This window comes from Amia ocellicauda, chromosome 2 (assembly GCF_036373705.1).
Source record: "Amia ocellicauda isolate fAmiCal2 chromosome 2, fAmiCal2.hap1, whole genome shotgun sequence".
Lineage (NCBI taxonomy): Eukaryota > Metazoa > Chordata > Actinopteri > Amiiformes > Amiidae > Amia > Amia ocellicauda.
The window spans coordinates 38,273,625-38,297,951 of record NC_089851.1 but is presented as its reverse complement, the minus strand read 5'-3'; the positions used below and the strand labels follow the sequence as shown (position 1 = coordinate 38,297,951).

At 38.6% G+C, this 24,327-nt stretch overlaps 2 protein-coding genes across 4 annotated transcripts in view; one reads left to right on the top strand and one right to left on the bottom strand.

Annotated features, from left to right (window-relative positions):
• Positions 1-1,192, top strand: part of lpin2 (lipin 2) — a 37,195-nt gene extending 36,003 nt beyond the window's left edge. For all 3 annotated transcript variants that reach the window (XM_066723423.1, XM_066723425.1, XM_066723422.1), the window contains exon 20: positions 41-1,192. In XM_066723423.1, the coding sequence (XP_066579520.1) occupies positions 41-185 (145 nt within the window). In that variant the 3' untranslated portion in view covers positions 186-1,192. The remainder of the gene's footprint in view (positions 1-40) is intronic.
• Positions 1,193-1,277: 85 nt separating this feature from the next.
• On the bottom strand, positions 1,278-23,819 carry LOC136770759 (EMILIN-2). Its single transcript, XM_066723421.1, has 9 exons — positions 23,520-23,819; positions 22,780-22,905; positions 20,057-20,235; positions 16,466-18,382; positions 6,329-6,622; positions 6,121-6,168; positions 5,937-5,987; positions 4,963-5,094; positions 1,278-4,875 (listed from the first exon to the last, which is right to left on the bottom strand). Exons 1-9 carry the CDS (start codon positions 23,672-23,674, stop codon positions 4,538-4,540), a joined length of 3,240 nt encoding a protein of 1,079 aa, XP_066579518.1. The 5' UTR covers positions 23,675-23,819; the 3' UTR covers positions 1,278-4,537.
• Positions 23,820-24,327: the final 508 nt, after the last annotated feature.

Below are 24,327 nucleotides of genomic sequence, written 5' to 3'. Positions count from 1 at the left end.
TGTTAGATCAATTTTGCTCTTTTCTTCCCTGTTTTCCCAGGTACAGCAGGTTGAGCGAGCTGGTAGAACACGTTTTCCCTCTGTTAAATAAGGAGCAGAGTTCTGCATTTACCTTTCCCGAGTTCAGTTCGTTCTGCTTCTGGAGACAACCCATTGCAGAGATCAATGTTGAGGACCTGGTCTGAATAATGCAGGTGGATATTCCAGCTGGGCGAGGGAGACGTGAGCAGAAAGATATGTGAAGCTGACAGCACTGGGAAGGAAGTTATCATTCTACTGTACATCCTGTAATCAAGAGGGAACCAGCTAAAATGTCCCCTTTTTCTTATTTATTGGGGCCGATTTATTTTTGTTGTTACGATGGCAGTGGAATGAACTATTTGTATTTAATTTTTGCAGTAATAGATGGCAGGTTGGTGAATTATGGAAGACAAGTTTCTGTTTCTGATTTTATTAACAAGAGGAACTGCTGGGTAATTACAAGGGTGTCATGTGGACATGTATATAATTTGCACAAAGTTTGCAACCTGCTGCTGTTCGTAACATTTTAATTTTGTATAACAAAGGCATCAGAAATGAACCCGTGAGACGGATTTCCAGCAGATCATGAAATTTGAATGTAGAAGATATTCTATACAATACAGAATCTGCTTTTGCTGATCTATCCAATATTACTTTTACACATATACAGTACTTACTTTTATACACAGCTATTCCACCATTCTTTATATTCACTTGTATTAATATAATTTTTTTGAGTAATTGAATTTGGATTATTCCATGTTTTAGGATTGACTGTGATAATGGCATAATGACATAGGGGTGCCCCCCCCTCTTTTATTTCATTCACATAAATTCCTGCTTAACAATGTTTTGTTAATAATCAGAAATTTGTATTTGAAGGATGTGTATTTCTGAAATATTGTAGGCAAGTTTTATATTTTTTCCTCCATGTCATACATTTCTTTGATTAGGAAATGCAGTTGCCTTTTCTCATGCCTTACTGTACTTTTCAGTAACCAATTCTTTGTATCTTTGCACTTGCAATTGCCAAGCTTACAACTGTCCATTGTGAAGAAAAAGTAGGATATATGTGTAGGAATTATTCAAAGATATGAATACTGACAGACAGACAGTATATTAAAGAAAGCAGGCAATATTTAATACTAGAGATGTCATAATGTATAATAGTTCTTTATAATTTTGTAACCGTGAATTTGCTCTCCACTTGCCATGACCAACAGTATTCACAATGTAAAATGTACAGACATTCATCAACATTGCAGAAGTGTTTATTTATACTTCAGCTAATAATATAATTACGGGCAAACAAAACAAAATGACCTTTTGACACATTTTCATTGTATTTTTTACACAATATAATTAATATGTAAAGCACAATCACATTGTATATCAATGACTGACATACACATTTATTGATTTAGAATATTTGTGTGCATAATATGTGGTAGCCATGTTTACAGCATTGCCACCAGTGTGGTTTGTGTAATCGGATCAATTCTGTTGGTGCATCTTTTTCAGTATTTCATGAAATTCAGAGGTTAAGAACATTTGTTGCATTTCATATTAACAAGTTATGTGATTCTTTCTATGAAAGTAATTTATTTGTGTGAAGAAAACACACGTCTTAAAAGAAAAAAGAAAAAAAAAACCTTGGTATTCATGAATAGATATTAATATACTGTTGCGATAACTGTGATTGTGCAGTTGTAGGCTTCAGCTGAACTTCCCCTCCACCCAATCTTCAATGCCATTGGTTTTATTCCTTAAGTATGTATGGTTTCTTATGATGAAAGTTTCTATTGAATCTTTTCTTTTCAATGTTAAGCTTACTACTTGATTTTATTGTACTAGTTCAAATCAATTTAAATACATATTAACAGTGTGAATATGTATATGGACAATGGTGTTAAAAAAAAAAAAGTTTACAAATATCCATATTAATAAATCACAAATTTTAAAACAAATCATAGTATTATTTTCATTTTGCATAATAGTGAAGATGACGATGTTATTATTTGATGGCATATTTGCAAGGAAGAAGTCTCTTCTGACAACAACAAAAAAGAAGTGGCACGATTTTGTCAAACTGCCGAATTTCAATGACACCGGGGACCATTTTTTATGGTCCGTTGAAAAATCAATTGAGCTCTGTATACATTATGAGTATTATGTTTGATGCATAAAGTGTTAAGTGCATCATACCCTCTAAGAAATACAGAGATGGAGTTCAGTTTTGGTCACACCAAGTTCAGAAATCAATGTTAAGTGGTCTCTTTTCCAGAGCTGTATATAGTAGAAACATAAATACCACTGGCAGAATTAATGGTGAAATTAATAGTGGGTAGTGCTTCCCTTTTGCTCTGTTCAAGGCAGTACATTTGCTTACACATTAGTTCCTTATTTTGAAAAGATCAGCAGTTTTAGACAGCAGGCAGCCCATTCTTGGCAGCAGAATCTGTATGCAAGTTCCAAATCCTGGATGCCTTATTGGAGCAATTATGCCAGGAACAGCAGCAGCCTGGCCACACAAGCTCAGTGGCCTTCATGTCTAATAATGTGCCAAGCTGTGGAAGAGGCATAATGTCCAGTCTTTTTATCTTTGTATTGCATGGACAATGTGAGCTGTAGCTCCCTCTTCCAAATACATACAATTATACAACCCCCTGTGCCATGCAGTGCAGTGATTGTATACAGGCCGGTGCAGTGTTGACAACTGATGCAATTGTGCAGTTTTAGTCCATCTCAGGTCAGTAATGGAGTAAGTGTTTGAAATTGCAGCTAAATCAAGAACAAATGGATAGTTAACCATAACCAGAAAATTCAACCACATCAGTAAAAACATCCATAACAGCTGAACACATGGCCTTCAAATGTATACCGATCCTCGACTGTGCACCAACTTGCTCTGGTTTTCATCACTGTGGTCAATAAACTGTACTGGTACATGGAAGCCTATTGGGAGTCAAATATATTATTTAGCTTTATGCAAGGAGCTGGTTCCCAGCCTGGGACTATGTAACAAATAGTTTTAAAACTGGAGCAGTAAAAGCCAATTCAGCTTGTGAAAAAGTGGTCAAGTATAAGTCTGGTGACAAATAAAGGAGAATGGTAAGAATTGTCTGATGACACCAAGCGTTAATGACAACTGTCAATTGTTTGGAAAGTTGACCTTTTGCCCTCTCCACTTCTGATAGATCAGCGGAAGGAATACATTTCAATGTTTGCAATGAAGCTCTGCTGCCATCTAGAGGAAGCTCGTTTAGATTAGTCAAGGAGCAGAGCAGACTTGGCTTTAAACATAAGATTTCAGGAAGGCAAGTTGACACACATACTGCCCTCATGGTCATCAAGAACTTAATTTAACCCCCAAACATCTCTTCCAGCACTGTCGAACTGAATGCCTAGCTGGGAATTCAGATTTTTTTGCAACTCAAGAGGGAATGATATCCTGAGCTGCCAAGTCAAAGGAACGCACTCTTAGTTTCCTTGGGCTGTTTCTTGTTCTATTTCGTTTCTTACCTCACATGAAAATGGAGCATGTGATCTGAGGTTACAATTTAAAGTGATGGCTGTAACGTTATAAGGAACTCCAGATGAACACCACACCTGAACGGGTTATGCATTGATTTAAGAGTGTTACAGAGAGAACGAAAACGAATTAAACAAAGTTTTATTGTATATATACTTATATATATATATATATATATATTTAAAAAAAAAAAAAAGTGAAAAGATTTACATCATAGTACACAGCAATTGGCCCTTCCATTCTATGCTATTTACAATTTAATTGTTTTGGATGTGTTAAAGTTCAATTGGCAACCTTAAGGAGCCCACAACCTCTGGTGTCCTGGACTGGAAGAACCCAAACTGAAGACCCCTGATCGTTTCAAACATCTGTCCGATTAAGGTTTACAAAAAACCCTTGGGCTTTTCTTCTTACACATTAGGAGATACCAATGTATTAGTGGTATATAAGTTAAAATAAATAAAAAAATTAGACCTTTGACCCATGAGTTTTGAATGTTGATGTACAGTACAATGTAACAGAATAAAATGTTGTGTGCCTTTCCATTGAAAGCTTTTCAAGGGACAACAGTGTTTCTGTGATTATAAACAGGCTGACATTTTTTCCCCAAAACATGAAAAGGAAACTACCCTTGAATTTCAAAAGCATTACCTCAGCACCCCTACCTGTCTGCTTTCTATTACCTTATTCTGGTGAAAAGCATACAGCATATTTGTGTGTTTATTTAATACAGTAGATCCTCTGAATTTTGAGGCAGCTTACAATCCATTGTCTTTAACTCATCAAACAAACAAAAAATAATACATACATATACATGTATATATATATATATATATTCATTTTGGGAAGAAAACATCTTAATTTGGTATAAAACATTAAAAATAGGAAACTTTCAAATACAGATTATAGAGAAATATATTAAAGATCCACCTCAATTTTTGGTTATCTTTTAAGACATTTGGCTATCTCCCTCGCTTTGGCAGGCTATCTGTGAGAAAGGGGGGAGTACAGGAATATTCCACTGAAGGTGGAGAACATCTCACCGGACTGTGCGTAGGCCAGTTTGCCTGCAGTCACTGCAACACTGACTCGGTCACCCCGTTTCAGGTTGAGAATGACATTGAATGTGCCTGTGCCTCCACAAGCCTTCTTCCCCGCCATGGGCCTGGTGTATTCCAGCTGCTCCCTCCTGAATCCTGCAGTGTCCAGCCTCAGGATGCTCTCATCGGACACTGTCAACACGGCCTCCACACGCTCCTCCCGCTCCGCAATCAAGACAGCGCTGATCATATATCGGCCTTCGTTTGGCGCAGTGAAGACCCCTGCAATGAGCACAGTTCCACAGTGAACAAGAGAGACAAGAAGAAGTCAATCCTGCACTGCATCTTAACTATCCAAAATGTCTGTACCTGTGCGAGGATTGTAGTGGCCTCCGTCGTTGATCAGCACCCTATTGAAGCAAACCACTCCCACGTCACCAGGGAAGGGTCTCCGAGTGAGACCAGCAGAGAAGGAGAAAGGTTCTCCCGCAAAACTGCTTCCTGCAATAACAAAACAGGAAAGTGTGATTTCTTCAGAATGAGTTCTCTCTGTACATCACTGTAGGTTAAGGTCAACGATAAAAGTTTACCATTATAATTTGCTTGTCATAGCTATGTGATGGCCAGCCTGCAAGCTGAATTAGAGACAGGTGAACGGATTCCATGCTTGAGTAGCGCGTGTTTAAATAACGCATATGAAAGCTGGGTTTGGTTGTGCGGACCTACAGGGGTCTTCTTTCAAGTTTAGTCTGGTGAAATCCATATAAACTGAAGATTGGAAAAACTGTTGTTTACCCAACAAGACAAGTATTACTCTCATGAAGAAAAACTGGACTGTGATGAATACTATTATGATTACAATAATAATCAATATAAGTCAAGACTTTTAGAATTAGAATTAATTGCAGTATGGAACAGCTTAAACGCGTTCTGTCTGAGACAAAGACTTTGTGCAGTTTGTATTGACACATTGACGCATTTTGTTTATCTTGACACATGCACTTAATCGCCTGATCACCGTATTCACTACCAGGTTACCTTTTTAAACCAAGTCCAGGCTGACGGCTGGTTGCTACTGTACATGTGCACAATGAGCGAACACAGCCCGTATATTAAACAGAGAGGATGAAAGTAATTCTATGGGAGGAGCTGCACTGTTGATGTGCCAGTGTCACGTGAGGGGGATGGGGGAGATTAAACGCACGTACCCAGTAGGCAAGTGCAATTGATTTTTAAAAAAATACTGGGGGTTCAGTGAAAAGCAAACACTATTAACCAGTCGTCCCTGTACACTTCAACAACATCAGTCCAACCAGGCATATTATTAAAACGGGAAACTTTACCTGGGATCTCAATGGGTTTTTGAGGTGTAGGCATCTTTGGGATATGGGCAACTGGAATTATTTTAAGAAGAAAGGCAGAGAGGTGTTAATGAAGTTAATAAAATTAAAATATAAAATAAAATTAAAATAAAGTCTAATTTTTCATCTTTTAAACAAGAAATTTTTAAGAATTTTAAAGCTTTACCTGGAATTATTTTAGGAATGAAAGATACACGAGTAACAGGTGGATAACCTAAAGAGAAATAAAAAAGGTCAAAAAGAGCACGGAATGACTAATTTCCCCATAATGATGCCAATAATAGAAAGAATACTGATTTTGCTCTTGATTTAATACTCTTAAATCCAGTTTCCACGATCCACACATCACTTCTTCCTCAGACTCATCCACTGACCTGGTGCTCCAGCAACCGCTTTAAAGTCAGTCATGAAGCCATCAGCACCTTGAGGAAGAACTGGCGAGGTTTTCACCACTGTCCCCGGAGGACCGGCCTCCCCGGTCTCCATCACCATCTTGGGCTGTTTGGGGGTGGGCAGCAGGCGAGGCCGTGAGGTAACTGGCACTTGCTTCTGTGGACTGAGGGGCACCCGGATCACTGGAGAGACCACCACACGATGTCTGGGGATTTCTGGGCGAGCTGGACTCTCAGGCACAGTCGAAGCGCTGGCTGTTTTTATTCCATCTGTTGCTGAGAAAAGAAAGGAATTTGTACCTATTTTAACATTGCAAGAAGCATCCTAGTATAGGGCATCCAAGTTCACACAAAATTACACACATTTAGATGTGCCGGTCATGAAAACAAAACACTGGTTGTTACAGCATTGCAGTAAACAAAGTCAAGACACAGTACTGTATGTCAGGAGTCTCAAACCAGTTAAGTGTTCTGCCTTTTGTTCCAACCACATTGGCAGTAATGTAACTGGTTAGGTCATCTGATAAAGTAAATACTTCTCTACAGTCTGCAAATTACGTTACAGGTAGTCTACCTTGAATCAAAAAATATATTTTAAGTCATGAACTGTAAAAGACTTGAAAGACTGTAAAAGAACTGTAAGAAATATGATATATGTCTAATTATAAAATAATTAGGTTAATTCATTAGTAGAGACCTCCAGTTGGAAGCCAAAACATTGACACTCCAGGAACTGGGTTTGAGTTTTGTATGCAATAAACTGGCTGTCCAGCACAGATGTTTGACTTCTCATCTTATATTGGGATGACCTTATGCCAGAAAGCTTTCCACAGCTAGTGGCTGAACATTGATTGAAGATGAGCCCCTTCTCAATTCCCAGCTCCTGCTGATCACAGTCTGCAAAGCCAGGCAGAGACCACAGGAACAGGAAGTGTTTGTGTCAGGGTTCAGCTGCATGATGAACCTGCCCTTATTAGATTGCTCGGGTTACAGGGATCTTAGCCAGATGCTGAGATTTTCAATCTGCGACATGCTCTTGAGCTGAACAACAATGTGACCATAAACTTGTGTGTTGGGGGGGGGTATTAATACTAAGAAGCCGGTTGTAGCAGGCAATAAATAAACGAAGCAACACACATATTGAATACAAAATGTTTCAATTATTGTTAAATACTGAACACAGTGGACTGATGTGCCTACATATCTTTATCGTTGCTTTACTAAACTTTAAACATCAATGGACAAATTAGTACCTCATATCTACGCACTCTACCCTGCTCTGTTGTTATTTTAATAACACACATTTAAGAAACAGCTATTCACACTCCCATCTGAAGTACATCTGTAATAGTAAAATACATACATAGTCCAAATGTATAGGTATGACAGAAAACTTATTATTCTGGTGAAAGTCAATTTGTAGTGGTAAATTAATAACACAAATCAGAAACAACTTAGGATGTGTTGAGCTCTCTTTACAACTGGATTTTCTGTTCACAATGTATTGCCCAATGGTGTTAAAACTTAATTTTACATCAGGCTTCCTGTTTACTGAAGAATTCTGGCACAATGTTTCACATAACAACGCCTGTACAACAGTTACCAGTATTACATTGATACAAAAATATTTATCCCAAATTAACTACAGAATAAGATCAATTAAAGATTGTATGCTGAAGTCAAAACTGTATCAGGAGGTCATGTGAAGAAAGCCATGTCTGCTAACCAGGAAATGGGTGTTTCTATAATCTAGGCCCAGGAGAACCTCTACATCTTATCATGCATTCATTCCACTAACAGATGTTGGGGGAAAAAAGCCATTTATACAACAGTAATTGGACAATAAAGTGTTTTGTAATGGACAAAGGCACTATTTACTATGATGTGATATATACGCATAATATTAAAAAATGCTCAAGGAAATGTATATTCTTGGACTCTGGAGAAGGACTGAACATAATATAAAATCCCTCCAAAGGGGAAAGCAATTTCAGCTAGCTTTATCCAAAATCAGCCAATTTGTGTTCCTCTTTTTCAATATGGCTGTGTTTAATAGTGTCCTCTGAAAGATCTTGTCAGTGCCTGTCTGCAGGCTGAAACATAACTCTGCAGAGTTGTGAAAAAACAGACAGGCTACATAATTTTACAATTTGAGGAAATCAGCTTTCTGCAACCTCCAAACTGCTGTCAGGGAATTCCCTTTGCTGTTACATTTTATGCCTGTTGTGAAGATTTGAATATTAGATTTATAGTAGTTACTGAGCCAAAGGAAACATCTACATGTAAATCTTCCTCCTGATACAGTGCACAGCCTGGAAACTTTTTAGAGCTCATGCACTAGATGAGGAAAGCATGGTAATCCTAACAAGGCACATACTGGATACATCAAAAAGCATTTCAGGGAATCAACACAGATTGGTCCCACCCCTAAGGGGGATCTCCAGGTTGTTTGAAAGTAACACTCTCCTTGAATTGAAAAATATTAGTTGTCATTTTGTAAGCTTTGTTTTTATTCAACAAGTTATTTTCACGGCATTCAAGCCACTGCCAATCTGTCAGTTTCTTCCTATGCTTGAAAGCCTTAGTCATGTTAGTCACATTGCTTAATATAAATCCAGCAACATTATTATTATTATTATTATTATTATTATTATTATTTATTGGCAGAAGCCCATATCCAGGGTGAACATTGTTAACTATCTATAGTAAGTATCTTGCAGAGACATGCGACAATGCTTTGTGTTCGTGTGGTGGAGTTGAAATGGAAATTATTTGCTTTCGCTAAAGCCGTATAACAGAACAAAATGTTATGATCTTTGGAGTCGGACATCTACAACAGAATAACTACATGTTTACACATAGTTTTCTTTCTGCATTTAGATTTTTTGTTGTACAGCTACTTTTTATTCATTTTTGTCTAGATGCGGAGTCTTCTAAGCTAGTATTTTAAATAGTTCTGAAATAGTTGCTGCAGCCTTAGTATGCCACAATACAATTTAAGATTTAGTTTTCGGGTACTTAGCTTTTTGGTCAAGAGGGGCATGCTGTATTGTTTTTCATAATGATGAAGATTTTAAATGCTCACTTGCCCAGATATTTTTCTGCTTAATCACTTCATGCACTTTATGCATCTGTTTGATATGTTTGCCATTGCTATGCTAAGGATTAGTTGTGGATTAATTTGATACTGCTGCAGTATCTGATACTAAGACATAATTGTAAGGAATAGGTGCCAGCATGCATATCTGAAAGATGTAGTATGAAAAGGTTTCTGACATTATCTGTATAGTCTCCCTGTGAAATTAAAGGCACATGGGTATCAGATAGACTTGAAATAAAAATATCAGGAAGTCGTCTTCTTCAGTGCAGAGAAGAGCAGGGTCACTGATGTCAAATAGCTGCCTGCTGGCCATAAACACAACCAGAAGAGGCACTAGGAAGCGTGACTATAAACTTCAACTTTCTGCCCTCCGGACTACCTCAATTAACAAGCAATGCTGGCCTCTTACAAACTCCCACAGCCCTGATTAAAGGAAAAAGGAAAAAGAAACAGCAAGGCCTTCAAATTAGCACACAGCCAGTGTCCCCTGTGGCTAAGCAGAAATTGCATGTTACAGGCAAGAATTCCTGTGGCGTTTCTGATAGGAAATCGCCTTTATTTAGTGGAGGGAGAAAAACCCCAAAGGAGGTCTTAATATATATATATATATTTACATATTAATTTACTTTGACAAAGTACGAGAATTAACTGGTTGCACGAGTGCCTACATGTGGTTGAGCTTAATCCCTAGCTGTAGCTAGTAGACTCAAACCGTAACTCTGCATTTTACTATTCCATAAAACACACTGAACCTATTATCACAAGACAGGTAAATCCCAATGGGGTACAAAGCAAAATCCAGCCAACACATGGGCCTGGTTTAGCAACTCCGGGAGACTATGAAGCCTGCTGGCAGACTCAGGTTACTGACTATCACCTCCAATATTGCTCTTGCAGAAAACAGCACGCACTTTATGCTCCGAAATACAGTCACATTGCATTCTCTGTGTGATTTTTACTGCTTTCATCAAAATGTGTAGAACATGTTCTGTGACAGCTTAGTGGATGTCTTCCAATTACAAAATCTGAAATCTAAAAGCTCTTGAAAATGTGAAAATGGCAATTTATACCCCGCTAAACAAACAAGTAAATAGAGAACAATTTGTGTTGAATATTCTAAAACGTATATTTGCATCTAGGAAATGTGAATGTAGCAATCCTACATATTAAGCCATTTGATGAGTACAAAGCATAGCTTATATATGACAATTTGTCTACCATCCAGACAACAAGTCTACATCATGAATCACTGACCACTCCATTTCTTAAGGGCTGGCATTGACTCAGATCATAAAATATTCTCCCACAGTATCAGTGCACATTAGGATTGATTTCCAAGCAATTTTGTTCCACCACTTCAGCATTTTCCAGGTCATCTAACACGTCCTGTAGAACAAACAGCTCCACACAGAATGTTAGAGATCTATTGGACCTGGACAATGTATTCCATTATCTCCTGCATTTTACTATCAGTAGTTGCGCACAATTTTCTCTTTCTATCTTCCAGCAATAGCCCCCCTCCTGACATGGAATCCTGGCCCCCACCCTGGAGGGCTGACGAGGCCCCACACCCCGGAGGGCTGATGATGTTCCATTCACCCCCTGAGGGCTGACGAGGGGCTACCACCAGAGAGAAGACCACAACCAGCAACATCATTATGAACTTTCTGATCTTCTTGCTGCTGTAACATAATTATATTGCCTGGAGGGGAGGCAACCATTAGGTCTAATCCTTAAGTCAGGGACCTCTAGAGATTGATTTTATCTTATAGGAGATTTTCTTTTTCTCTCCTCCATGCCTAATGGTCTATTTAATTGAATTATTTATGGTTTTTATTAGTTTTTTTGTTTGGTTTTCAATCTGTAAAGCACTTTGTGGCTACCCAGCAAAGGACGCTATACTAAATAAAAATTGATTGATAATGACTAATTCAATATGCATGGGAGGTGCCCCAGAGCTTCATTCTGCAGTCAGCACTTGAATCGAAATCATCTCTCTTCTCTCTGATAACTGTTTTCTTAAGAGTTCATTTAAGGCTTTACTCCTGAATTTTCACGATGGCTTTGAAAAGGCACACCTCTGCTCAAACACCTGTCTCGACTCATGTCGCCGGTCTTGGAACCAATTAAGATGTAACTTCGGGGCATGACTGTACATGTGATTTAAGCGTTCTTATCTTACTTGCATTTCAGCTCCATTTTAGCAGGTCCTGTCACAGATGTGTTACCAATTAAACACAACAGACATCGACTGCAAAGTCATCCACCACAACAACTAGAAACTCTTGCTCAGCTGTCATTTCACAATATATTTTCCAAACAGGCTTAAGTCAATTACAAGTGATTACTCACATTTAATAAATTAGTACAGCTTCATTCAAGTAGTCTTACTTACTACTAAAGCAGTAGTCTAAAAATAATACACATACATAAACAGTTTCAACAAGATAATGCCACACATTGTGCACATTACAAGAATGGCTTCAACGGTAAGGGGGGAAATTAAATTGCTATTTTGTATCGGTTTTTAAAATGGATATTGGTGAAAGGAAATGACAGCTCAGCCCAGACTATCATCAGAATACCGTTTCAGTTTAGCCACATTAAACCAACTATCATAATTGAGCTCCAGGGATATGAGTGGTTATGACATCATGTGTATACAGGAACACATCTGCTGTGGGGGGACAGCTCTCTGCTCTCAGCACTCAACAATGAGGCACAGGGAGGGTCCTGGAATGACTTAAATAGCCATAATAAAAAACAGATCAACAGATTAACCCCCCAGAAACTCTGTATATGTTTCGAGCTGCAGGATGGTCGCTCTGGGATACAATGTGTGGGGCACACAGAGCCATGAGGAGTCAGGGAGTGCCTCTTTAAATTCCTCTGTACTCAGATCAACCACGTATTCGGAGATGTTGAGAGAAACTGATTTGTCAGGGGTACCATTTTCAGAAGAGAGCTGTTTCTAGGCACCTCAGAAGGAAGTCTGCTATGCCCTTCTGGACAACCATTTACAGACCACAACAGAGAACATTTTATAATTAAGGGAAACATTACTGATTCACACAGCCTATAACCATAAAATGGAAACCAACAAAGCTAACAAAAGTCAACTTACACACTTTTTCCACTAATAAAAGTTCTAAACAATAAAAACCTACTTGCCTGTTTGTATCTTTTATAATGTCGAGGGAAGTGGTTTGCGTGTGTCGTGTGTAAAATATGCTTGTCCTTCACAGTACTAGTATGCAGGATTTTCAGCTTTGAGAAATTCTTTCCATTCACCATATACCGAAGATATCTCTATGTTCTGGAGGCTTCAATGCTAGTTTTAAATAATTCTCGCCATGCACTAGCCTTTTTATATTGTACCAATTTTGTTTTGCCAGCAGTAGTAATTAGCCTTATTTTACCAGGATAAAATCTCCTTTACACAAAATACTCTTCTTCCAGAGAGTCGTTGAGGCGACATGAAGCAACACTGTGGCTAACCCATGAGTGCAATGGGCACCACATAATGTGAAGTAGATCCTGTATATGTCTTAGAAATCACATTCCTTCAATATTTTACATAACACATTTTCCCACACCCACTTTTGTCAGCCAGTTTAAGCAAAGAAGATAATAACATTTGTGCTTTATTTCCCCCCTGTAGAACTGTAATAAGGTTTATTAACCTGGCAGCGTTTAATTGGATTTTCCACTTTTTAGTGGGGTGGTGGACTCCCAATGTAAAAGCTCTTTACCAATTACATAATACACACAAGAATTTGTAAAACACTGACCCTTTTTCCAGCACATTCCCTTGGCTCCCTTCCTAGTTTAATAGCATGGAGATTCTTAAATATTCAAGTAGCCTTTGAGTCATATAAAGACTGACCCTAAAAACGAGGTCACACTAATAAACATGGTGGACTTGCTTCCAATTTTTATGCACGCAGAGTGCCTAATTCTTGTATAATTATAAAATAATTGAACCACATTATATGGAGAAACCACTGCTTCATGCTTAACAAGTGACAACAGTGTGTACGAATCACAACAAATAAAAAATAATTAACAACAGCTGCTTTCCTTTACTTCTTCTATTGTCACCAATGACTCAGAACCCCTGAAAGTCCAATAATTCTGATGCTGATATTATAAACCAAGAAGTAATATGTTTAAAAGGCCATGTTTTCGATTACATCTTATTTTTCTCAGATTTAATACTAATGGAAAGCCATAGTTACCCACATGGTGTGTCAGGGAGAAACAAGTTTTATGCTGATTGCATTTTGCAGTAGTAGTGATTTCCTTCTTCAGACATATACATATACTTTTCTGATGTATCTTAACAAGGCATATATAAAATACTTTATCCTAATGCAGTGAAATGAAGCTAAAATATTATTAGTGCACTGGTGCACAGTCCTGGTCATGGACGGTTTATCGTTGTCCTTCAATTTATATTGAATATATATATATCATTTATATTGTAATCTTTTAATTAATTACTTTCATTTAGTCTTAGTATTTCAAATGAGCACTCTTACATGCCCTGAATTTAAATGTTTAATATTTTGCACAGAGGGTTCTGCTAAACACATCGCCATTTGAATTAGACAATCTACTTCCCAGAAAAATACTAATTGCCTGATGTGCTGGTAAAATTTCCCTTTAGATCGCATTTCAAATCACTGTTTTTTTACTATGCCTTCCATCTGTTTTAGAAAATTACCTGGACAGATGAATATATATATATATATATATATATATATATATATATATATGATTTACTCTTGACCAAGCATTTTCAGTTTTGCATACAAGAGAGAATTACAAAATAATTTCATATGTTTCGCAACATATTTTTTTGGTGAGTTTGTGAGAACTACTTTGCTGTCCCATGTTTTAACAAGTCTGTACACCACTCACAAATTGCTTTACTGGGGCTGTTTATATTTTTTATGCATTCACCAATTTTAATGTAAGTTATCTTGCCTCCACTGTTTGGTAAATAAACTTCAAATTAACCAGGTGCAGCAGAATTTATTCAAAAGCATCAATGTTTGTCATCCTTTTTTCTTCCCCCTATCTGACTGCACAAAAGAAATCTATATTGCAATGCTTGATTGGCCCATATCAAAATGTGACTATTATAGACCAATCAATGATTATGACAATCTGCACTTACAACACACTCTCTGTATATATAGGAATTGTCCACAGAATGCCTAAATATATATATATATATATATATATATATATATATATATATATATATATATATACACACACTCACCTAAAGGATTATTAGGAACATCTGTTCAATTTCTCATTAATGCAATTATCTAACCAACCAATCACATGGCAGTTGCTTCAATGCATTTAGGGGTGTGGTCCTGGTCAAGACAATCTCCTGAACTCCAAACTGAATGTCTGAATGGGAAAGAAAGGTGATTTAAGCAATTTTGAGCATGGCATGGTTGTTGGTGCCAGACGGGCCGGTCTGAGTATTTCACAATCTGCTCAGTTACTGGGATTTTCACGCACAACCATTTCTAGGGTTTACAAAGAATGGTGTGAAAAGGGAAAAACATCCAGTATGCGGCAGTCCTGTGGGCGAAAATGCCTTGTTGATGCTAGAGGTCAGAGGAGAATGGGCCGACTGATTCAAGCTGATAGAAGAGCAACTTTGACTGAAATAACCACTCGTTACAACCGAGGTATGCAGCAAAGCATTTGTGAAGCCACAACACGTACAACCTTGAGGCGGATGGGCTACAACAGCAGAAGACCCCACCGGGTACCACTCATCTCCACTACAAATAGGAAAAAGAGGCTACAATTTGCACAAGCTCACCAAAATTGGACAGTTGAAGACTGGAAAAATGTTGCCTGGTCTGATGAGTCTCGATTTCTGTTGAGACATTCAGATGGTAGAGTCAGAATTTGGCGTAAACAGAATGAGAACATGGATCCATCATGCCTTGTTACCACTGTGCAGGCTGGTGGTGGTGGTGTAATGGTGTGGGGGATGTTTTCTTGGCACACTTTAGGCCCCTTAGTGCCAATTGGGCATCGTTTAAATGCCACAGCCTACCTGAGCATTGTTTCTGACCATGTCCATCCCTTTATGACCACCATGTACCCATCCTCTGATGGCTACTTCCAGCAGGATAATGCACCATGTCACAAAGGTCGAATCATTTCAAATTGGTTTCTTGAACATGACAATGAGTTCACTGTACTAAACTGGCCCCCACAGTCACCAGATCTCAACCCAATAGAGCATCTTTGGGATGTGGTGGAACGGGAGCTTCGTGCCCTGGATGTGCATCCCACAAATCTCCATCAACTGCAAGATGCTATCCTATCAATATGGGCCAACATTTCTATAGAATGCTTTCAGCACCTTGTTGAATCAATGCCACGTAGAATTAAGGCAGTTCTGAAGGCGAAAGGGGGTCAAACACAGTATTAGTATGGTGTTCCTAATAATCCTTTAGGTGAGTGTATATGTATGCATCAAACTATGTCTTGATTGATTTTGTCATCGGACTAAATATCAGAAATATGCAAAAAATGTTACACGGTGTGAGAGCAAGGGGAGGATAATCATGATTTAAAAATATGTTTACCAATGTTGTCACCAATTTCACTTATTTTAATTGTTTTGTCTTAATGATTGGTCCACATCTGCAATTAGCCATTCATCAGTTTCGTTAGCTAGGTAGTTGAGGTTTGTTGTCATGGAAATGCGGCTATGACCTAGAATGTCACTGGTTAGATCAACTATTTACACACGACGCAAACAAAAACAAAAGGACATGGTCAATGTTTCACGCCAATGTTTTATGTGACATGGCCAGTGTGTAAGAAAATATATATTTTCACCCACCTTTTCACCCAAAGATGCATCCACTGTGAAATGACCTTTAAAGACTCACATTGTTTGATTGAAAGAACAAGCATGCCACCAAAGAAAAAATAAATACAACAAAAAATGTAATGCTAAATGTATGACTTACCTGGTTTGATAGGTGAATCAGCCAAGTCCTGGATGTTCTTGGTAATTTCTGAGATTTCTGCCTGGAAAGTCTGGAAGGAGCCTTTCAGTCTGTGGATATCCCGGGTCTGGGTCCTTAGAGTGCCATTGATTTGGTTGACACAGTTCCATAGACTGGTCACATGCTTGTTGAGGCCTTCTTTGATTCTCTGAAGGCTGCCTGAAATGCCATCCAGTTTGCTGCACACATTCTCTACATTGGACACCCGGCCATCCACACTGGAGACCTCCTTCATGATTCCCTGGGTGCTCTCTCTGCACTGGCTGAGCTCTGTGCTGACCTGGTTGCCGAGGAGTTCCAGTTTGTTTTTCAGCTCGTCCACTTGACTGCTGTTTACAGCAACATGGGACAAGCGACTGTCCAGAACCGCCTGGATTTTGTCAGTCACTTCACTGAAAGTACTTCCCTTCTGACCACAGGTAGCATTAATGTGGAAGAGATCTTGGGTGTATTTCTGCAAAGTGTCCCCAAAATTGGTAACAGCATCTCCCAAGTCAGCAAGGTTATCTTTCAGGGAAACAATTTCATTCTTTACATTCCCAATACTTTGGCCATTGCGCTGGACAGCTGGTACTAATTTCTGAACAGCACTTTCTACTCTTCTAAGCTTTGCAGATGCAACGTCCATATTTGAATGCATCAAACTCAGGTCAGCTTTGTAGTTTTGAAGATCTTGTTGAACACTTACAATATCTTTTGAACCAGAACTGCATTCAACAGAGCATGAATTATACATCCCATTTATTCTTTCCTCCAGTCGTTCCACTTCACTTTGGACGTGCTGTTTGTTGGCGATAAACTCATTTTGTGAAACACCCACCAATCCAGCATTCACTTCACTTGAAGGGCTTTTGCCTATCTCACCAAAAGTAGTGGTAAACTGGTTCTCCGTAGAGTCCAGTCTCTGATCAAGCAGTTGTCTCAACTTGTCAACCTCATCTGCAATCTGTCGGCTCAGTTTCTCTTCTATATAGAAGCAGTGCACTTCAGAATTCTTCTCTGTAATATTGATCCGAGACTCAAGTTCCTCAAAACGCTCACCATAAACACCTTCAAGTTGAAATGTGGTGAAGTGCTCTAGTTCATTATCAAATCTTGCGTTGAGGGCCCTGCTGGCTTCTGCAATACGCTCAACCTCCTTTTCAAGGTCTCTTGTTTCGGCATTAACTTGAGAACCTGACTCACAGCAGTTGTTAACCTTCCCTAAACCATCTGACCCTTCTAGTTGAACCTTGAGGTCACCAATCTCCTTCCTGAGGTCAGCCTCCTTGCTGTCTAGAAGTTCTGCCAAGCTCAGATAGCTGGTCTCATGTTCCTCACACTGCTGCTGGACAGACAATATCTTGTAATCACAGGAGCTTTTTAGATCTGCCATCTTAGTCTCCATCCCCTCCAGCATCTCCTGCCTCAAGTCTTCAAACTTGCTGTCAACGTAAGCCTGGTAAATGTCAAAGGTGGAGGCACTGGCAACAGGGCCTTGGGCAGCTTCTGCTAGAAGTCTCAGCTGCCCTTCATGCCCATTCACTTTGCCATACAGGTCGTCTAGCATGTCGCTTTTGTTCTTCAAGGTGTCTGTGACATTGTGGAGCTTGGCCACCACCTCGTCCATGCCCTCCTGCTCCTGGCCATGCCTAAAGCTTTGCAGATTGATGCTCTCTGTCTCCCCTGCCAGCGCACTAACAGGCAGTCTCAGATTGTTCAGTAGAGTCACTAGCATTTTGCTGGTGTCCTCCTGCATGCCCTCCCTGAGGTTTTCATTCATGCCCGTCATGGCAGCTTGCATGTCGAGAATGGTTTGGGACAGGCGTTGCACCTCATCCTCCAGCTGCTGCATCTTTATCTGATTCTCCTGCAATCCTGTTTCTCTGACCTGCGGCCCTGCAAGGTAAGTAGCAGTGTTACCACCAATACCACTCATCCAAACAAAACCACACTATCGTATTACTGTTTTTGTGTACTTCTGTAGAAAATGCAGGTCTAATACTCAACCACCAACCCATAGACAAATACTATGTGACTGGGTGCTTTTCCTTTTTGCTATGTAATTATTTTGTAATATCTTCTGTTGGGGAGTCGTTAAATCCAGTAAATTCAGGCTTCAAGTATAACAAAACCTTTCCAATTGAGAATAGTCCACATTCAGTCTCCTGCACTGAGCTGGGAGAACTGCTGGAACACACATATACATCTTCCCAGGACATTTGCTACCAGGCCTGTGGACTCTTTCACAGCAGTAATTGGATCAACAACAACAGACCTACAATGCCAAGAAGTGGGTACACACAGTTGTCATTAGCCAGGCCTTCCAGTTCCCCCCTCAATCACAGGAGTTAAGGCCATGTGGCAATGCAAACATCCCCTTTGTCAAGATCAAGGACGCAGTCAGTTAGAAGGGGGTACTCTGGGTAATTCATGGTGTGTGGTTTATCAAAACTGGCTGCTAAAGTTGTTTGCCATGTAGTTCTAGGGCTATAGTACATTACTTTTTACTGACACAAAAGTAGGCACTTTTACACTTGGCTCATTTGTACTAGGAAGTATGCTAATTGTATGTATGCTTTATAGATTGTATTTACTTTTGTAATGCTTTGAAAGTGTTTCCTGTTATACCTAAGTCACCTGAGTCAGGGCATCTGGTAAGAAATTATTATTACTACTAATAATAATAATCCATAACTATTTCTCAATTCAATCACAGATGTCTGATGGCAAATCAATCATTTTATAATATCTTCTTGTCATTTAAATGACTTTCTTTAAACTGCAATTGTTTGATACAGAGCAATCTATCTAAATTGTATTATGCTTTTTTTTGTAACAGATCTGTATATTCTAAATTTCAGCATATCAAAGTCAAGAAGTGTTTTGAAAAGTAAATGTTTAAAAGTATATACATATACCTAAAATAATCTTATTTTTCTACATGAATTACTGCTCAAGTACATGTGGTTTAAATGTTTAGATTATAACAATTTAATATGATGTAGAAATACAGTTACGTTTTAACTACTTATTGGAATAGTTACTACATACAAATTAGCAGATTTTCCTTTTCAATTATACTGTTGAAAATAAAGGCTTGATGTAGCAATCTGTGTCGGGATAATGGCTGCAAATGGGGGTGCCAAAAGCTCAGTCCTTGACGGCAGATTTATTACTTACTTCAGTCACCTATTTACTTAATTGGTTACAATTTGCAGGTCATTATCAGGTGATGGATTAAAGGGACCTACATACCCTGCAGGCTCCGGCCCTTCATAGGCCTGTATACCATGTCTGATGCCATTTAATTGAAGGTAGTCTACTGTATTTGAATATTTAAATTAGTGTTGGCATTTGAAATTAAAATGCAATTAGTAACTTTGCCGAAACCAATACGATCGGAATCACAATAGTATATTTAAGTAGTGGTGCAGGATATACTTTGCATAACAGAGTATTTCACTGTTCATGTTCCTATCTGTGTGTTAGCAAAGGGTGCCATTGAACAGAGAACAGATTCCATTTTTGAATAAAAGATACAAAAACACTTTACTTATATAAATAGCTTACTCAATTCACGTTCAACAGGTTTTACTGGGGCTTGATTGGGTCCCAGTGATGCTTGTTTTGATGGAGCATCTTTCAGCTCTTCACAGTCTGGTCCCTGGAAACGCGGACAGCACCTCCACTCCAGTTCTGTGACAGTCTTGTATGCTATCTTGTACGTGGGACGAAAACGTGTCCGGTATCTGAAGAGAAATTAAAGCACCAATTTTACAGATATGGCAAGCATAGCCTTTTCAGGGTACAAATAAATTCCATCTCAACTACTCACTGATAAGATAACCGTTTGGAAGACGTGGAAAACAAAACATGCAGACAAAGGACACTGTTTCTTCGTGACATTCAGGTAGTCTCTATACAGCATACAGGCTTACAGGGCCGTCAGTAAGTGTTGAAGTAGCACCACTCCCAAGATAAATGATCAGAGAACTGTGTAGAACTTCAAAAGAAACTTGGCTGTTCCAGTTCATGGGGGTATTCACAGAAAGAACGTCTGTAAGTTGGGCTATAACCACCACACAAATGCAGTATAAATGCCAACTTTGCTGTGCTAAAAATACATTTTGGACTCAGTGTGTTTCCAGCATACAGCTCTGGAAAAAATTAAGAGACCACTGCAAAATGATCAGATTCTCTGGTTTTACTATTTATAGGTATGCGTTTGGGTAAAATGAACATTTGTGTTTTATTCTATAAACTACTGGCAACATTTTTCCCAAATTCCAAATACAAATATGAATGGAATGCTAATTTAAGAAAAAATTGCAGTGGTCTCAATTTTTTCCAGAGCTGTATAGTAAACACTATCAGCAGTAGGGGGCAGTGAGAGGAAATGATCAAAATGCTTCCTAACCATGAAGAACATGATTCTGCTTCAATAAAGGCAGAACAGGATAAATAAATACTAACTGTTGAGTATAAATCAAACTTAAGCATCAGCCGATTTACATTAACTGATTAATTCATTCATCCACTCATAATCATTCATTACAATGGTCAAACATCTAAAACAGAAATGTTGTTTTCAATTTTTCTTCTCAATTTTCTCAAACCCAAATCCCAAACAGTGAAAATAATGCATTTCAGCACCACCGTTTTAAATGAGAGAAATTGCTATGATTAATTGACACTAGGCTCAACCTGGTCTGCATTTCCATCAGCAAAACAGACTCATTATACAGCTGGTTTTATGTCGCCATGTCTCACTAATGTGCGACAAGCAAGACCACCTGTAGTGTAGTTGAAAATTACGGCATGTAAACACCAACTCAACTACAGAAAACTCTGTACCCCACACATTACTGGACGTACTGAAAACACAGAAGATGAAAAACGCATTTGACTGAAGCGACTTCCACAAGTTTAAATTTACACCTTGTCGAATTCACTGTGACAAACAAAAATGTTGGCTTGCCTTTTCAAGAAGGTGATGTAATAAAGGAGAAATTAGACCAGACTTTTGTGAAAGCTCGTGTATGTTGTTCCACATCTCAGCCTATAGCATAACTCTCCTTAGGGGAGGAAACAAAGAGGTGGGTATCCCAGCTGTAAAATTAAATTTATTTAAACAAACTCCAGATGCTTTTCCATGTCATGTGCCTTTTCATTATTTTCACTTTCAACTCCTTCATAGTTTCCATCATTTAAATCCTACAACATACTTCATTGTCATGCCTTTGCACAATCTTCATGGAGCTTTAACACACACGCAAAAGGTCTTACAAATAGCAAAATTGTGACAAAGCTGAATATACTATCTGGTGATGAAGGAGTTGTTGAGGTCTGCTAAATTACCAACATATGCACAATGTTAATGCTAAATATATCAGATCCTATTCATAGAATAACAGGTCTTGGTAATACAGCATTCCCTCATTCAAACACATGGTTTCTACAGCATGAGGAGAAGAGAATAATAAAATAAATCAATACATTTGAGTTGAGCCATGTGCTTTTACTGTTACTATTTAGTTTACATTGTAAATCAATTGCAGAGTGTTTAGCATTCTGGAAAAATAAAAACACATTTTCAAATGTAGGTATTTTACAATGCTTAAGGTTTAGTTTTAGTAAATCAATATCTCACTTGATCATCACTGAAGTGAGATACGTTTAGAAGAACTGATCTATCAGTCCCTCCACCTTAAAGTTATTTTTGATGAATTCTGAGCCACACTGACCACTTTACATATTGAAGACCATACTTAATCATTGTAGAACAGCCAGCAAAATACAACACAATCGCTCCCTATGATACTTCACCAAGACAAACAAATCTTACCAGTTGTCATAAAAACAAGAGAGGACTATAGGGGCCCTACTTCATTATTATGGAAGGGAGTTCCTATTATTATCAGCACTGCAAAAATATTTTTTTATATGGCTGATATTTGTTGTAATAAGATCTAAAATACATTAGATTTTTTTGCTGTAGTTGATTAATAGCCTAGTATATAATCGTTACTGTATAATTTTTCATACCGACTAAATATTTTACACTTGTATACAGTTGTACAATTCTACTATGGGTAGGCGGATAATTGCATGCTCTTCTCCCAGTCTGGTCATTGGGGAGACATATAAGGTTCATGATAGTATAATATTCAGTATTTAAATGAGATGGAAGAATGACTGAAAGTAACACACTTGTTTTGGGGTTTTGTTTCATGTATATGTCATTGTTTCCACTGCTCTGATACATGAGAGCCTGCACCCTGCGAGACACTTACATCACTTGCTGCTCGCAGTTCATCTGATTCATGGGGCACGGCGTGAGCTCAGACTGGACGTAACTTTCAGTCCCATCCAGCACAGTGCAAGTCACGTTTTTGTGCACAACATATGCACACCAGTTCCTACAGTCAGTTGTAGAAAGGAAGAGGGAAAAAAAAAAAAAAAAAAAAAGTTAGGACAAAAGCCACCCCACCCACAGACACACAAGGCCTTCCTTCCACCAGCTACACTGAAATGGCATCTAATCTAATTGCGACATTGTATCAGTGAGGTCTGCTGATGGATAAATGTGTCAATGTAGCTGTGCACTGAAATGCATGTGGGGAAAGAAGTCGGATATGGCGGATATTCTTCTTCTCATACAGCATATTGTACGGTTTCCCTAAAAAACAATAAAAGCTTCATCACATTTTACAGGGAATTTGGCCAGGATGTCCCCGGTGAGGGCGCAACCAGAAATGATTCATCTTATGCAATTTTCCTCATGTTGATCATTAAAACTGAGCAAAAGCGCAGTTTAAACATGAGCCAGGAAAAGTGATAGGCAACTCCCCAAAAACGCAAGAAAAAGAAATGCATGTATAACGTCTTGTAATTCTTATGATAATTTTAATAATGGCAATGATAGGTTTAAACCTAAAACGCATATTTGTTCATATATATATATTTGTTTTGGGGGGGAAGCTATTCAGTTAGCAAACACGTTAGCAAATGAACAAACAAAGCCGTTACTTACTTATTTCTATGTCGGTGCACAGATGCAGCAGGATATGCGGCGGCTCCCTTGGAAAACAGGTTATAGTTTGAAGGGTGAGGAGTTGCGTGGAGCAGAGAGCACATGAGCAAGAAAAGAAAGATTTCCAATCCGGAGTCAGCTTGGATGCGCTTCATTGTTTAGTTGATAGATAGGACATGTAACTTAAAAACTTAAAAAGGAAAGGGGGGGGGGGGGGGGACAGTTTCCTTGATGTAGTTCCCTTGATTGTAATCTGGCACAATGGGAAGAGTCCCTCTCTCCAAAGCTGGCCAAGCTGACTAAATGAGTTTCTGGTCGTTACGGAGTAATACAGCCCTTTCAGATATGACGAGTCCAGTCCGCAGGGGGTTGGACCCTCCACCCCCCAGAAAAGGCGCTCCTAACTGTCAGCACGGTTTAATCCAGTTTTCCACTTACTCAAACTCAATGTGTGTGTGTTTTTTTTTTTTTTTTTTTTTTTTGTATAGATGTACATTAATTGTTCTTTAACTTGTGGTATATACTTCTCAAGGAACACTAAACGTCTTCAGTGTTTTGAGGTGTTGGTCAAACCACATATCAAACACTATTACAGTGAAACATTTGCTGGATTAGAAATAAAAGCACTATAGCTATAAAGAAAAATGCCCTGTACGGTGAAATATGGCCCCGTGTAATAAGATATTCAAATGCAAAAGAAGCGTAACATTGATTGAGCCCAGAACATGACTAACTTCAGAAACATGTGGAGGTTTTCCATCCTCATGAAAAATGTTAGATGATGAGAAATCCTATCGACACGGCTTGG